This window comes from Nelumbo nucifera, chromosome 4 (genome assembly GCF_055504915.1).
Source record: "Nelumbo nucifera cultivar China Antique chromosome 4, China Antique-T2T, whole genome shotgun sequence".
In the NCBI taxonomy this organism is placed as follows: Eukaryota; Viridiplantae; Streptophyta; class Magnoliopsida; order Proteales; family Nelumbonaceae; genus Nelumbo; species Nelumbo nucifera.
This window is the reverse complement of record NC_142652.1, coordinates 10,083,653-10,101,363: the sequence shown is the minus strand read 5'-3', so window position 1 is coordinate 10,101,363 and position 17,711 is coordinate 10,083,653. Positions and strand designations below refer to the sequence as shown.

At 37.9% G+C, this 17,711-nt stretch overlaps 2 protein-coding genes across 3 annotated transcripts; both read right to left on the bottom strand.

Annotated features, from left to right (window-relative positions):
* Positions 1–5,241: 5,241 nt before the first annotated feature.
* Positions 5,242–8,694, bottom strand: LOC104591432 (uncharacterized). 2 transcript variants are annotated; one of them, XM_010250251.2, is made up of 2 exons: positions 8,417–8,693; positions 5,242–8,287 (listed from the first exon to the last, which is right to left on the bottom strand). In XM_010250251.2, the coding sequence occupies exon 2, from the start codon at positions 8,247–8,249 to the stop codon at positions 5,478–5,480; it is 2,772 nt and encodes a 923-aa protein (XP_010248553.1). In that variant the 5' UTR covers positions 8,250–8,287; positions 8,417–8,693; the 3' UTR covers positions 5,242–5,477. The 2 variants fall into 2 exon arrangements, with proteins under 2 accessions (XP_010248553.1, XP_010248552.1); XM_010250250.2 differs by having other exon boundaries at positions 5,242–8,694.
* A 7,800-nt stretch (positions 8,695–16,494) lies between these two features.
* Positions 16,495–17,366, bottom strand: LOC104591433 (uncharacterized). The gene is made up of 2 exons (XM_010250253.3): positions 17,076–17,366; positions 16,495–16,821 (listed from the first exon to the last, which is right to left on the bottom strand). Exons 1-2 carry the CDS (start codon positions 17,199–17,201, stop codon positions 16,762–16,764), a joined length of 186 nt encoding a protein of 61 aa, XP_010248555.1. The 5' UTR covers positions 17,202–17,366; the 3' UTR covers positions 16,495–16,761.
* Between the last annotated feature and the right edge of the window lie 345 nt (positions 17,367–17,711).

Below are 17,711 nucleotides of genomic sequence, written 5' to 3'. Positions count from 1 at the left end.
TTAAATATCCCTAAATCTTCATAATCCAATATTTAAAATGCCCCTAAATTTTCATAGTATAATTTTCAAAATACCCCAAATATGATATTTTTTTAGGTATTGAATCAGGGCAAAGAAAATTCAAAGATTCTTCATCCTTAATAAGGAGGTGCCTCACCCCACCACCAGGATGAGAAAAGAATACCTCACCCCGTTGCCATTCTTAAGTTAGACCAGATCTGGTAGGTACACTCCGTATGCACATTGAACAAGCACGTAATCATATTGCCGACATCTATCATGCAAATGTGCTTTAAGTGGGCTTGGAAGTATTTAAGAGACAAGCACTCTCAAGCCCACTAATCTATGTCCCAATGGTTGTGGGCAAGTCTAATCATCTCCTACACTAATTTCAAGCCCATTTGGACCAAATGAACTTGCAGCCTTGCAGGTACTCTCTTGGATCCAGGGGCCACAAGACCCAAACGAAGTTGCAGTCCAGAGCACTATCCACCATCAGAACCAAGAATTATCAGGAAGGGATGATAAATTGACAATACAACAGGTCCGATTTTGGAATAGGTTGGGTTAAACCCGAATCTAAGTTGTCTCACCCTCAACCCGCTCCACCCTTAGGAAACTTTATTAGAAAATTTTTATGTGTTTGGTTTCATTTACATTTATTGAGTAAAGACTTGCAAATATTGATTTCTGTGCACCTCTAAGCTTCATTTTGAACTTGACGTCTTTACTGATATGATGCCTAACGGTGCCTATATATTATAAACGCTTTTATTAATTACTTTTTCCGTTTAAACGGAATCAAACACCCTCTTTATCATGAAATGCCATGATCAGCTGAGGCAGCAATTTCTAAAACATTTTCGTAACCAACATTAGCAGTAGACATTAGATGTTTTTCAAAGACTTCTAGTTTGTTCCCAAAAAAATGCCAAATGAGACTTTGTTCCAGTACTACTTCTTAGAATGGACTGATTACTAGTGGAGACTAGCCACACATATACAAATTGCGTATCATATTAATTAGCCACAATCTACAAGCTTTGCGGGCCCGAAAGAACTGCTTTTTGAGAAAAAATAATGACTTTTGTCAACATCGTTGAGGCGTGAAAAACCAAATCTTATTCAGGAATCCTTGGATAGTTGATAGTTCTTTTTCTAGAACGAAGAAAATTCAGAAAGCGCCACCTAAAATATTAGCTACACCACACGCAACCCCTTTCACAGGAATACCATCAACACCACACAGGCATTGGCGGCTCTGTAAAAGAACAAAAGTTGCCAGATGCAATTATGGCTCATGTCATGGCCTCATGGGTGGTCTGGTTCCCAAACAAGCCCTCCAACCCTACCTTATTAACCATAACACCCTTGATTATTAGCTTTTGTTATTAATAGTCAATTGCTACCGCTTGCAGGCCCTGTTTGGCTTACATTTCCCAACCATTTCAAAGTGAGGACCCATTGACAGATCCCACTTCACAGGATAATCAGTCCCCTGTCATCCAAAGTCTTATCCCAATCATATGGGGTTGGCTGTATATTTAATGTTATTTCTTATTACTACTTTAATGCATATTTTTTCAATCTATACTAAGCCCTTGCTTAAACCCCAAATAATTATATCTGGGTCAAGCTTGTTATTGATGAATTTGGATTTCCTACCCACTAACTCTTTCTCATCTCTACTCATAAAACTCTACAGTCAGAAGAAAAGGTGTTTCGCTTATTCATAGTATATTTTAGGTGTTGTAGTGGATTGGCTTACGGGGCCAGATCCAGTTGCAAACGCTGTAGGAAGCAGGAACATCCCTTTTGGGATTTGGATAAGCGTAACAAAGAAATGGTGCATGATAGAGAATAAAACCTATTCGAAAATCTTACTTAACAACTTAAACTTTTAGGTTTAATAATTCTTTAAGATGATATTAAAGTCACTTGACTAAATGATCTAATATTCGATTATAGGTGATTTTAGATCACAATTAGAGTGGATTATAAGTGGAAAATAGAGAGCAAGAGCCCCATCCTTCCCAAATGCGGTGCCATTGGGAGCCACCTAAAGACTGGACTGGATGACTCATATGGTAATTTTGTGGTTACTAATTAAATTGGGTAGTAGTGTAGCTATAGTTCTGCTATCCAGGTTGAACCTTTTGCAGCTATAGAAGAAGGTTTGTCTCTCTTATAGAAATTGGGTGTTGGTAAAGCTGTGATGGAATGAAGCTGTCTCCAGTTGGTGTTGGGCCTTCAAAGCAATTCAACTAAATGGATGAATTGATGAAAGATTTGCAGTTTGTTGCAGTGATTTTGAGCTGAATTGCTCTTCGGTGCTGATCATGAGGTCTGGTGTTATGGTGGACCACGAGTTGGCATCTAGAGGCTTCTCTTCCTATGCTGAAGAATATTTTTGCGTTATATCATGATGATCTAGTAGGTTGTCTTATTCTGTATATGTTCTAAAAAAAACATTCAAAGGTGTTTGTTGTTATGGTGCTAATTTATTTATTCTTTTTAGAGATGTTTGTTGTGGTTGTACTGTTCTCCTGTTGTGTTGGTTTTGATGAATATAAAGCACCGACTGAAAACATTAGGGCCATCTAACCCCAAATGCAGTATGAGGAAATATGGCGATGTTGTGATTCTGGGTCAGCCAGATCGATTCTAGCGTTTCAGTCCGACTTGGGTCATGGTTTTTGAACCGCCGTATTGATTTGGATGGTCGGACCATTCGGTTCAGAAATTGTCTAGGCAATTAGTTTTATTTTATCCCAAACCTGGTCCCTGGTTAAAAATTATTTTATTGGTCAATGACCCATTGATCCGGGCGATTAAATCGTCGATCCGTTGACCCATTCAGTGATTTTTTTCCGTTTTTTATTTTTAATTATTTTTTATTTTTCAATTTTGTTGTCAAAACGGGTCATCCATTTGAACCAGATGGTTAAACCGTAGACCCAAAAACCGATGGCTAAAATAGTTTCGTTTCCTGGTCATTTTTTAAAACCATAGTTTTTTTATCTGAAACGTTTTAGGTTGATCAATATTTGATGAGATAATGTATTATTTATAATTTAAACGTCAAATTTGATATTTAGGCTCAGTTTGGAAGTTAGGAGTACAAATACAAATATATATATATATATATATATACAAAATACTATAAAATATAAGGTTTTACACTCCACGTTTGTATTTGTACTCCTTCCAAACTGAGCCTTAGGCTCCATTTGGAATGGTTACAAAAATAAATATATTGAGTGCAAAACCTTGCATTTTGTATATATTTTTAACTGTATAAATTTGCATTAATGCAAAACTATGGCAGTACAAATGATTTTAAGTGTAAATTCTAATCTATTTTTATTTCAAATTTTGACTTGTTTTGTTTCACTGTAGTATAAATGAAGTAAATTAAGATAGGAAGCAGAATAAAGCAAAACCCAAAACAAAATTAATGAAGAATTTACATTTTTTCATTTGCACTCTTAAACATTTGTACTAGTGTAAATAAAATTGCATTGCAACCAAATACAGCCTTAACATCAAATTTGCATTGCAATAAAATATTTCAGATAAAAACCATTTTTAATCCGAAACATTTCAAGTAAAAACGATAACGATATCAAACATAACCCTAATAACCCTGATTTATCATTGCAGCCAAGAGTTGCATACAGTGATGGAATGCAATGATAGAAGGGAGAGTAGCCGAGTAGGGCATTCAATTGAAAGCCCCAACTTTAGCGTTAGACTCACTTATTTTAGTTGTGACACGAAGTAACTAACATTCCCATATATTTACGATCATCTGACTCCAAATTTTTTGAAATTAATGCACGGAAATCCTATTATTTCATATCAAGCTATATTAAAATTTAAAAATATTTTCTATTTTTTGCAAAGAAACATTTTTCTGATTGAGAGAGTCAATATTTTAAGGTTATGTTTGGTTTGAAGGAAAAGGAAAAAAAAGATAGAAAAAATTATACAAAGTTTGTAAAAATTTTCTTATCTTTCCTTTCTTTTTCCTACTTTTTCCTTCAAATCAAGCATAGCCTAAAATAACATTCCATGCATTAAAGCAATTGGAATTCACTATCAGACCATCCAATTTAGCACCACGTATGTGTTATCCATCCATTCCATCGAAAACTTACACGGAGGTGAACAAAATGAATACCAACACTATTAACGTAATATTAAAGCAATTGTGACTGTAATTCATGATACATTGTATCCTATCCATGATAGGATACATTGTATCCTTACATGCGAACAGATTTTCTACTCACTTTCTCTACCTGTATCCTATCCATGATACATTGCAGACGCACATCTCATAATACAACATGACAATGTGTCACTGTAATTCAAGGCGAGTAGAGTGTGGATAGAGAGTAGTGGGCAGGAAATTTTGATCCAAGGCTTAAAATATCGTGCTACGTATGGATTAATATGTATCATATTAGAGCCTTTCCGATAAATGCCCCTACAAGGGTTGTATCGGGTCAAGCCATGATGCAGAGGATAGCTGGAATTTAAACCGATCCTTCTGAACCGATTTTAAAAAAAAAATAAATAAAACATACAAAAAAAAAGCACTGATATACAGGCCGATACACACTAACCTTGGTTTGAGCTCATATAACAAGCAGTCGGGGTGACATCATGGAGGGGTTGAGAATCCAGATTTCCTCACAAACACTTCACATCCATGCATTAAATACATCTTCTCATAAACGAAAAATATATAAATATTCCCAATGCATAGCTGAAAATATTGTGAGGACCAAAATCCAATCTCAAGGGTTGGTAAGCTTACATGGAGTCTGTGGCTATATGAGGTAAACTTTAGAATTGCAATGAATTTACATAGCATTTGCCTTGACATAAATGGATTTTTATTGAGAAAAACTCAGAAATGTGAGGTTAAAGATGCTAGTCATATGTAACGGCTAAAAAGGCAAAACTATATATCTAAATGCCATTAATGGTAAATAATACTTTTTTTACTATTGTTACTTAGAAAGTCCTGATTCAACTAATAATGCATTCTTAGTCACCAGTTCAATAGCAGATTGCCATCTAAATGCCGAATAGAGAATGTGGGCCTAAACCCATATCCCTGTTACCTCTAATGATGGACCACGGGCCCATAGTCATATGTGAGCCAACCACATTGTAAAGTGAAAAGCACATAGACTAATGGACAGGTCTTCCACTGCAATTGCACGCGTATACAGATACAAACTGGTTTTCCTTTTCCATTCCAAATCGATATTTTCTTTTTTTCTTTTTGACAGTTTTCAGATTATATGAGCTACAATCATCTTGGGAACTCAAAACAAATAAGAAGAAGACCAGAAGAAACAAAGAAATTATGAATCAAGAAGAAATTAAATGTCCTACTTCACTGTATCATCCATGACACCCATGTCTAATTTAAGGTGGAAAACGCCTGGTGCGGCGGAGCTTTACTTCTCTTGGGGTTGAACTGAGGTTAAGGAATTCACTCTCCAGTAATCTCCGTTCTTCTTCTCATTATCCTCCCCATAGAACCACTGCATCTCTTCTCTGTTACTTTCAAGCCCACCACTATCTGAGCTTGAAACCGAGACTTTCCTCCAGTCAAACCAGATCCTTAGCATCATATAAATCAGCACCAAGCATATTACTGTTGAAGTGAATACAATGGCAACTATAATTGCTGCAACTTCATTATCTGATAACCATTTTCTTTCCGAACCCACTGATTCTGAACAGGAAACTAGTGGAGCACCGCAGAGGTCTTTATTTCCTACGAAGGAGCTGAGAGGGAATCCTGAGAAAGTTGAAGGAACCTGACCTTGGAGAAGATTATTTGACAGGTTTAGCATTTGGAGGCTGGTCAGTCTTCCTAGTGACGGAGGTACTTCTCCTTGGAGTTGATTGAAAGAGAGATTGAGTCTCTCTAACTTCATGAGCTTTCCAAGAGATGATGGGATCTCCCCAGATAACTGATTTCTACTGAGGTCTAGTATCACTTGTAGCTCAGTCAGCTTCCCAAGCTCTGATGGTATCATACCCGTCAAGAAATTCTCGGATAGTCTCAATTCATAGAGCTTCTTACACTGCTGAACTGTGGAAGGAATGGGGCCAGTAAGATTATTCCTTTGCAAGTCGAGAACATTTAGACAGGTGAGATTTCCAATCTCTGGTGGGATCCAACCTGAGAGATTGTTGCTATGGAGAGAGAGTTTCAGTAGTTTCGAACAGCTTCCAAGCTCTGCAGGTACAGTTCCATGGAAGTCATTAGATGACAAGTCTAGCTCTCCCAGACCCTGAAATCTACCTAACCACGAAGGGACTGTGCCTGTCAGTCGATTGTCATTGAGGAGGAGATGCTCCAATTGGTTGCAGTTTGATAACTCTTGTATCACTTCGCCTGTGAGGTTGTTGAAAGATAAATCCAGAAAGTTGAGCTCTATAAGCTGGCCGAATTCAGAAGGGATGGTGCCAGTCAGATGGTTGTGGCCGAGACGGAGACGAGTCAGGTTTTTCGACTCAGCGAGTCTAGTAGGGATACCGCCGGAGAAGCTGTTGTTAGTTAAATCCAGAACGATCAGAGTGGATGATCCAGAGAGAGGAAAGATGCTCCCACTGAACCTGTTGTGAGAAAAATTAATAATACTGAGATTTTTCAGGAGGAAGAGAGATTCAGGGAGGGGACCTTCAAAGGAGTTGTTATAGAGAGTAACGACGCTCAGCTCTGTAAGGAATCTGAAAGTTGGTGGCAGTGATCCTGAGAGCCTGTTATCAGCCAAGGCCAATTTCTGAAGCTTCTTGCAATATCCCAAACATGGAGGGATTGGACCTGACAAATCGTTCTGCCTCAGTTGAAGGAAAACCAGATGCTTAAGCTTTCCAATGGTTGCTGGTATCGAACCTGTGAAATGGTTTCCGAAAAGATCAATCTCCATTAAACTTGAGCAGTTTGTTAGCTCCCTTGGTATACTTCCTGACAGCTGGTTTTCATAAAGATACAGAACAGTCAGTCTCTGTAATTTTCCAATTTCAACCGGAATTCTACCTGTGAGACTGTTGTGGAACAGATAGAGACCTTTCAGACTACTCATATTTCCTATCTCGGAGGGTAGTTTTCCAGAAAAGCTGTTATTATTGAGTACAAGATCAGTGAGATTCCGTAGATTGTCTAGACCAGATGGTAGCTGTCCATAGAAGCCATTGTTTGAAAGATCCAGTTGTTGAAGTGAAGAACAATTGAGCAGCTCCGATGGGAACGTACCAGAGAGATTATTTAGACTGAGAAAAACTTTTTGCAGATTCGAATTGCTGACACAAAGGTCACTAGGGATCCCTCCAGTCAAGAAATTATCTGATAAAACTAGTGACTCCAGATTCCTTAGCCGACTATTCAGGATGTTGATTTTTCCAGAGAGCTTGTTGTTTGATAAGTCTAGGGTCTCCAGCATACTTAACTGATTTAGTTCTACAGGAATTTTACCATTCAATCCATTCCCAAGCAAATTTAAGTACTTCAGGTTAGAAAGGCTACCTAACTCAATGGGAATGGATCCAGAGAGGGTGTTGTTTGCCAAATGTAGAATTTCCAGTGACTCGAGCTTTCCAATCGAAGCTGGAATTTCTCCTTCGAGCATGTTGCCAGCCGCTGAGAAGACTTGAAGCTCTAGGCAGCTACTGATCTCTCCTGGTATAAGGCCGCTGAAACTGTTCTGCTGCAAATTCAGAATTTTCAAACTCTTCAAATTACCAATTTCTACAGGAATGCTTCCGTTTAATAGGGAAAAGGCAAGACCCAACACCCTCAAATCAGTCAAATTACCAAGATGTGGTGTAATTTCACCTGTTAACATGTTGTTTCCTACTCTAAGAACTTGCAATTTCTTCAGAAGGCCGAGTTCTGCAGAAATCTTACCAGAGAGAAAGTTTGAATACAGATACAATTCCTTCAAATTTTGAAGCTTTCCAAGTTCCGGAGGAATTGGACCAGTGAGATAATTGGAGGACAAATCAAGTATTTGAAGAGAAACGAGGCATGAGAATTCAGGTGAGATAATACCAGATAGTCCTGATCCAGATAAATTCAGACCCACAACATGAGTCAAGTCCTCTGAACATGTCAGTCCATTCCAGCTGCAGATATCAATACCCGAAGACCAATTCCTGAGAACTCCTTCAGGATCAACCAACTGTGATTTAATTCTCTGAAGACAGGATGAATCCATTGATGTATCTCCATGAGTAAAAGTAAGAACGCCAAGTACTGATAAGAACAGCACCAACGGACATATTTGAATCATACCCATTACAGATTCAACGTTAATAATCAATTTGTATGCAAAATAACAGACACTCGGATCAAAAACACTAGCAATATCTGTACTCAGGGTACCTTTTTCCACGTGCTAAATGGAGAGCAAGAACAACAGCCACTCGAATTTGACATGACCATGAAAGAATCAAAAAGGAGGGAATAGGAATTCAAACAAGAAAAACAGCATAAGAGATAACGCAGGTTTATACTGCAGGGATGATGGAACTTTGGAGTTTATATAGTTATGTTGAAGTAGGCCTGACTCGTCAGTTTGCAAAGAGAGTAAAAAAATGCAAAGGAAAGTGTTGAAACTTTAACCATGGATTTTGGTGATATTATTTTCTCTTTTCAGTCTTCAATAAAAGTATGCATATTTTATTCTCTACCGGTAGCCACAGGAATTTTCTGCAGATTTTGGAATCTCAGGAGTTATAGAAGTTATGCAGATAAAGATAAAGTGTTTGGTATTTGCTGAAAACAAAAAGTAGAGAAAACCCACTTTTGCCCATTTGAAAATAATAAGTGGGCCTGTCTCTAGAACTCTACTTGGTGCAGGCGATGTTTTACAATGGATAAAATCGATTAGATCATCACTTATTTATTCATCCCTTCTGTTTTTTCTATCTATATTGGTTAAGAGTAGGATTTGACTTTAAGCATATATGATAAATTAATTTCAACAAATTGGGTATAAAACCATTAGGCTGTGTTTGGTTTGACGGAAAATAAGAGAAACAGAAAGTCGAGGGGAAGTTCTTAACAAATTTTGTAAAGTTCCTTAAGAACTTTTCAACAACTTTGTGTTTCTCTCTTATTATTATTATTTTTTATCAACTGCCTCACTAAAAATACATCAACTCCTAACTGTACCAAAGTTCCTCATAATTAATGATCAAGCTGTTTTCACTTATAACACATTGTTTGAAGAGTGAGGGTATGTTGATCTTAGGACAAAAAAAAAAGGAAGAAAGGAAGAAAAATAAGGGAGCAATTGCAAGTAATTCTCAAATTCCAAAGGCAGATCCATTTGAATTAATATTTTTGTCTGAAAGTAGCTAATGGTAATTTTTCCTGTAGCTTAAAAATGTATATGGTGTTCTCATTTGCAGAAAATGGAAATTGGTTTTTGGTGAGCCTACCAAATCCTTCCTCCAGGCTATCAAATAAATGGGTCATCCCCTTTGAAGGATAATAGCCCCAAGTAGCTCGATTGGTGATAGGCCAGAGGACAATCAATAACAATGCAATTCAGAGAGAGACATCAAAGAGCTGAAGGTAAATATATGCTTATGCCCCTTGTTTTTTTTTTTTTTTTTTCAGTCCTACAAAATTAATGCGAATCTTTTAAGTCTTCAATCAATCTTGTTTTTGGGTGTATCCCCATCCAAGACTGATTGAATGATCTTGACTAAGTCTGACTGACCTTGCACATATGTTGTAGGGAGCATCTTCTCCAGTACACCTGACCTGGGGAGCAATATCTATTTTTCATATTTTTTTAATATATTATTTTTGTTTTATTTCTAATCAAATGAGGCCAAAATTTAGAATTTTAGAGACCACACCTCTTGCCTCAAATAAGAACAGATTACTGGATTTGATCAATTACATGGTGGAAAACTAGCTTCATCATTCGTATTATAAAGGACAGACCATGTGAGTGAGGTTTTGGCTTTAGTTGAAATATGGATTTAGAAAAGGGTAGCTGTTGGCCTTGTCCAATGCAGGATTCCATCTTAAGAAGAAGCCAAACAAATGAAGACAGAAATGGTTTCATGGCTTTCACTTCAGAAATGAATTTCCCTTGGTGCAAACTGCTTTTTTTTTCTTCGGTAGAAGGTTTTACTTGGCTTTTCACATGTACCTTTCTATGTTTTACCTTTTTCTTATTTCTTGGGCTATAAGCAGGGGCAACCATTGTTGATAAAAATCCAACATGGAATGTCCCATCGGAATCCCATGAAAAGGAACCAATGTACTTCCCTGCCCTTCCTGCCACTCTGCCCTTCTCTCTCTCTAAATGTGTAAAATGCTTACTTTGCTTATTCATGATCATGGCATGGGATCTATCCTGGCCTCCTGGGTTGGGGCAACAGGACCCATAGATGCAAATGGGCCCCCATAGCTAATACTAGGTTTCTCCTGCTCAAAGGATAGAAACCCACCCAGGAGCATTACCTATGTTATGTTAAAAGTATGTCCAATCATGGATATAAACTATAAGCTCAGTTTGGAAGGAGCAATACAAATATCTAGAGTGCAAAACCTTGTATTTTGTGTTAGAGCCATTTACTAAAACACCACCTATAGTTTTACAGATATACTTAAGCCCATCCTATAGTTTGTATTTTACTAAAACACCCCTTATAGTTTGCAATCTAGTTATTTAATTCACTTTTCATTAAGAACTATTTGTTTTGTCATCTGAAAATAGTAACATGATCACCTAAAGTGGAAAATGTTTAAGGTTATGGACTCATGGTTGTTTATTCCAAAAGTACCCATAAACTGAGTGCAAAATGTTCAAGGGTATGGATCCATGGTTGCTTATTCCAAAAGTACCCCTAACACTTTTTTGAGTAGAAAACAAATTTGACCAAATAGAGAAAAATACCGTGGATGTCCTTGTTTTACTAGGGAGAAAAATGGTATTTTTGTTTTTTGATTAAATTTATTCGAATGAATGTTAGTGTTAAAACTGTCATTTTCCACTTTCATCTAATGGAAGGTCGATTATGTAAATTGATTGCAAAATATAGGGGGTGTTTTAGTAAAACACGAACTGTAGGGTAGGTTTTAATAAATTTATGAAACTATAACGGGTGTTTTAGTAAATGAGTATTTGTATTATTTTGTATGTATTTGCACTATATTTATTTTGTATTTGAATTCTTTCCAAATTGAGCCTTCCTTCGATTGATTTCCCCAAATACAAACAAATCCTAAGCTTGTGTTTGGTTTGAAAGAAAAGGTAGGGAAACCTATACAAGGTTTCTGATGAGGGGTGATTTGGCCCACCAATCGTGAAGCGCCACATGGCATGTCTAAATCATTTGATTACACCTTAATGTCACATGGAGGTAGGTCAAGTGGAGCTAGGATGACCTAGGCTGACCTACCTGGCCTAAGAGAGGCTAGCAAGTCGCTCTGTGACAAGGCGGCACATATCACCTTGGGGGGACAAGTCGATGGCCTCAAAGACTAGCATGACCTCCCCGACCTGGGCAGTCAAAGACTTAAGTAATGAGTAGAACTTCCGGGGAACCAATCCTCCCAACTACGTGGTAGGACATTCCTATCCGGAGTAGCGTACCTATCAGTTTCTGAGTTGGGCAGCAGCATGTCACCTGTCTGGTACGTATGACCCTAGTGCCCATACTATCACCGCCAACATGGGATGAGCATGCCCCTGAAGATAGCGGGCTGATAAGGCTCATCGTTCTCGGATATCTCAGACATGAAACACAGGCCCCGACGCCTATAAAAAGACCTTACTATTCCTTTATAAGGTACACAATCTGTGCAATCCTCTCTCTCTCTCTCAAGCTCTCTACTTTCAACATTTTCATTGCTAATTTAAGCATTGGAGTGCCCAATCTGATTCGAATAGCCCAGGTACTTGTGTCTTCTTGCAGTTTGGTGGACCAACCTCATTAGCCCGTATGTCCAAACTATCCTCGAGCAGGGAGATTGAAAAATACCCGCAACATCAGTTTCCTTTCTTTCAAACCAAACACAGGGTAAATGAATAGTTGAATACAATAAGAATAAATTGATGTTTATGTAATTACACTAGATAGCTTTTATTTAGGTGGGTCTGGAACTTCAAGAAAGGAAACCCTCCCATGTTAGATTTTCATAGCATTTGAGCCCACAGTGTCATCATGAAGTGATTTCTGGTTCACATGGAAGAAATGGAAATAAATTCATTACTGGAATACTGAAATTTCATCATTTTCTATATTTTTCTAAACCTCAATGATGTCATTTGTTCCAGGTGGTTTCCAAATGCCTCTCTACCTTTCTTGTTTCATTTTTTCTAACGTTATGAGTTAAAAAAATAATAAGAAAATCATTTCTTCTTTTCTATTTTGGTCAAAGAACTCATTTCAAATTCTATTTGTCTCAGACCCAAATCTCCACCTCTCTCCTGTGAAACTTTTTTTTTAAGCTGCCTTTGTTTCTCTGACATTGCAGCTATTATTTCCACCACTTTTACAGCGAATGACATTATATCTACCCATTTAATTTGTTTTGATGTAAATGTGAGGAAAACAAGGTTTTCATCATAAAAGGGCAAAAATATAGTTCAAAGAATTCAGTCTGCAAATTTCTTTTTTTCACCCATTAAACAAAACAAATGGAGCCTTGATTCTTTATGCTTACTTTTTTCATCTCCAAGGAAATGAAAAGAAATGACAGTCCAACTCTGTCAAGACTTCTGGTACATCATGTGAACCCTTTTGTCTAATCTGTAACTGGTAATAAAACAAGTGCCTTACCACTAGGGTACCCATATGGAGAAGAGACCACCTACTTCAGAATTCAGGAATAAAGAAGCGAAATGCATGCTTGTGAAGGAAAGACCTTTGAAAAACATCAGAAAGGCCAAGGGAGAAGGTACGTGAGTAATATCAATATAGCATTAACAATAGAAATAACAACAATTGTAACACAAGTGGTTGAGAAAAGATAGTTTTTTTTAAACAATCATTCCTACTTGTGTCTTCTTTTTGTTTGAAAATTAGTGAAACTTTGGTGACAATTTATTGAAAAGAAGATGGTGACAAAATTCATCAGACATTCAGAATCTTGTGTTGACCCATGAAAACTGAAAGTCTTGTGTTGCTCTACAACATTATTATGCAATTAATTAATCGTTTAATGTTGACTTTTGTGTTAATTAACTACCCATTGATTAGTTAAGCTTTCTGGTTCATTGATTAATAATAAGTTGACACTGCTTTTAGAAGTTTATGTCCAATCTTCGCAGCATTAGGTAGCCAACTCTAGCTGTCTACTTGTCTGTGGCATTGACCACTAATAATTAGGGATAACTTTTTATTTGGTCAATATGGTCTACTTGTTTCATCAACTCTAATCCAAGGATACTTTGCTTACTAAATTAATGGTAGACAATATAGAAAATGGAGTTTCTCGTGTACAATAGAATTAGAGAATGTTTGGATGACTCTTGAACTTAAGCCTCCACAGAATTCAACCAAGTATGACTTCATATAAAATGGAAGTCTTTCTAAGTTGCAGAACCAGAGAAAAAATAAAAAAGGTGACAAAGAAAAATAAGGGAAATGAGTTCATTTCTTGAAATCCTGGAATTGCTTTATTTCCATCTTTTCTAGCAATTGAGAATTAGAGAATTGGTCTGCTACCCAGGTCGTTTAACAAAGAAATTTAAGTGGGGTATTTGCCATTACGAATGGTTTTGTGCCCCTAAATGAAGCAGGGAGTTCCTATATATCAAATTACCAACTGCCCACAAGGATCCTACCCACACGACACTGCAGCTGTATATTGAGAATATCTTCGGTATTTACATGTTATCATCCATGGGGAGACGTATCAATGTACAAATGCAATATCCTGTGGGTAGGATTCTTGTGGATAGGAGATCTGGATTCCTTCATTTGAGGTTAAATATAAATCCCTTCTTCCCATCCTCATCTTCTACACAAACAAATTTCACTTAAAAAACCCTGCCATATGTTCAATTCAGGTCCTTTCTAAAAGTTTTTAATCAATTATCAATTTTTGGGCAAAAAAAAAATCCACATGTTCAATACATGCTCTCTTGTTTAGGAATTTTTAATTAAATATTGAATTTTCTGGTCCTCCCCCAAGACTCCTGAACAAGGAGGGACACGGGGCTGACACAGACTATGAGAGTGAAGACATGGCCAACCCAGAAGATCCCTTGTCTAATGGACAGTCCTGAACAGTTTCGCCTGAAATGGGTACTTTTATCCAGGGAACTTTTCTACTTGACCGATTGGGAAACCTGTCCTGTGAATTAATGCTTCCAAATGAAACGGAAATCACAGAAATATTATATACTCTGGTGACATAATAACATGCATTAAGAACAAATGCCATTACTGGACAAGGACCAAACCTTCGTCATTCTTTGCACGAAGTAGCCAGCAGATTTAACGCCACATTAACAAAAGATAAAGGAACAATAAACATTTGAGTAGGGGTGTCAATGGACCAAATTCGGGTTAGACCCCATCCGATTCAAATTTAAATTGGGCGGGTTGGACGGTCCAAATTTTAAAATCGGATTGGACTGGTCCATGTTTTTATTGTTCGATACAATTAATGGACCGAAATGCACCAACTCCATTTCTCCGCAAACCGTCTGAAAGTCTATTGAAGGCTTGAAGGCGAAGCTCTGGACATTTCATCGTTCGTCTCTTCAAATCTAGTCTCTCTCTCAAATCACCATCAACAAAATGGCCGTCCTCTTTTTATTATCGTCGACATATTTTATTTTTTGGAGGGTAGGCCAAGGTCGCAGACGCCCTGGGTATATTTCATTCCATCTTCAACACTGGCGGTGCTTATGGTATGGCCACTTCTCCATCTACACACCTCCCTCCATAATCCGTTGCACCCAGCTCCCAGGGATTGATCCTTGATCTAGATTCACACAAGCACAGGTTCGTCTGTGGTTGAGATCTGTTGGGCTTTTATTTAACACGGCGGAGGACATCAATCAGAGTGCCTACCACCTTTTCATTGGCCAACAAAACCTGTGCGGACAAAGCTACCAGGACCACCCTGAATCAATGCATCGAGTGGCTCAATACGCAATCTCTGGATTTTGTTCTTTACGTATGCTTCTGTTCTCAGAACACAATCTCTGCTTTAGAAATGACAGAATTGGCTATCACTCTGGAGGCAAGCGATAGGAATTTCATATGGGTCATTAAGCCTCCGGTGGGACTTGACACAAACTCTGAATTCAGGGTAGATGATTGGTAGTCAGAGGGATTCGAGGATTGAATAAAAGCGCAAAACAGAAGACTATTGGTGTGTAAATGGGAACAGTGACGGCATAAACCCCGGATAGATATTCTATCTCATAGGTCTACCTCCACCTTCCTGAACCATTGTGGTTGGAACTCAGTGACGGCAATAAAGAAATAAGTCATTAGTTATATTTTTGTCAAAATTTTAATATATCTATGCAAATTCTTTTATATTTTCTAGGTTTCAAAAAATTTTTGAAGCTCCATTTAGTTTGGACCGGATTGGGTCCAATCCAGTTCATTTGCATTTCAACTTGAATTGGATCTGATTTGTATGAATTTGGATTGAATTTTGTCCAATATATTTGTAAATGGACCAATGCTGGACCGGATTGGATTGGACAAAATCCAGTCTAATTGACACCTCTACATTTGAGGATGCCTTTGAAACCTTTATATTGCCGTCACTACAAAGTGGGGTATGGGTGCCGAACTGGCAAACTGTAATTTGGAAACATAGGTCTAGGTCAAGAAAATGAACCGTGTAGAGGAGAGTTCAACTTTGATACAGATAAGGAACACTAGGAAATAGCTGGAAAGAGAAGCTCCTGATACTGGCTGGGATAAGGCTTAGATGATGGTGAAAAATGAAAATGATGAAGATAGCTGTAGGTCTGCAAATAAATATTGTGAGTTTGAACCGGCCTGAACCATCTAAAATTAGTTGGATTGGGTTCGAGCTCCAAAACCCAAATATATTATGCATAGGGAAGGCTGGGCCGAGGCTGATAGGCTGATAGCAGATATACATGATACACCCCTACTCCATGACATTCAAATGCAGTTCATAATCTCTGAAATATTTTATGACCATTCAAATGTTAATAGTAGTTCATTCATCCTAGAATAAATGTAATTCAATCTACGTTCACATTCTATTTCCAAATGGTAAGGAACATTGATATAATTTCAATTGGTTTAGTTGAGATTTCAGAACTCCCATTCTGTAGGTGGGATGACACTGATCATGTGCTCCAACCTATTATGCATTGATCTGAACTGAAGCAACGTAATGCAGTTCTTAGAATCTGCATCATGTAACATGGGTGTCTCCGCAGACGTGATCGAACAAAGCAGAAATCAACACTACTACACTAGATTCCATAATGGGGGAACCCAAAGGAAAAGGCCAATGCTATAGGTTTTCTGAAGTCCTTGTCTAACAAAGCCGACTTATTAACATCTCAAGAAACATTTCCTCAATTCGGTTAAAAAGCTCTAACATGAAAAATGTCTCTCCACACATTTGGTCTGGAATGCTCGTTGTAAACATGTATGATCTTACAAATTAAGCAAGCCTGATAATCGCAGCTGTAGTATTCTTCTTGATTTAAACCCGAGCCACGGTACTTGGGTTGTAAACAGAAGAAGCATTCATTCTTTCCCTGGCTGGTTTTGCTTCTCTGTGGATACGCTTTCCAACGGAGGCAGTGTCTGTAGGTAAATTTCATCACGTAAAAGAGAGAAGGTCACTAGTCATGACTGGAAGGAAAAATTAACACCTAATTACAGTATTTGGACTATTTGGGACAATTTGTCGAACACTTTCTGGGCTTCAGAAGCGCGGAAACTTTGATGTCCAACACCACCACAATAGATGGGACATGGTATATATATAGTGGTTTGGCAATGATCTCGATGGCCTCTTCTCATTTTCTAAGAGAGAGAGAGAGAGAGAGAGGAATTACCAGGTCAGGCTTGAAGATGTTATGGACCACGGAGGCACCTGCGAGAAGCGAGAAAACGACGACGACGCACGACCATGCAAGTGAAGGCGTCCCAGTGGGTTGCCTCCCTCCAAACTTTTGATTCATCCTTTGCTTGCTTTCTCTCCGCCCTTAGACAGACAGTTAGTTACTCGTGACCTCTCCTTCAACTTCTTTGGTTCTGAATTCTGCGGCTCGTGGCACTTGAGGAACTCTCTCCGTAATATTGTCCCCGTATAGGAACCTTAGATGGGTCTACCCTCATCATATGGGTAATGGGTTGTATTCCCCTTGGGCCCATATATATTTATGAACCCCCAGTCATATAGCTCATGTAAGGAGGCATCAGCGTAATTAATGTTTTTCTCTTTAAAATCTAGGGGTGTTTGGGCATATATTTAAAACCGAACCGGTTCCTTCGGTTTCTTTATTATCCCAAACCGAATCAATCAGTTAATTGATTGGCCAGTCAATTAGGTTAGCGGCCGATTTTTCATATTAATCGGGGAAAATTGTTAATCAGTACCCTGTACTTTGGGTCTAGTGTCATTTTGGTTCCCGAATTTTAAAATACAACAATTCAGTATCCAAACTTTCAAAATATGCCCTTCAAGTGTT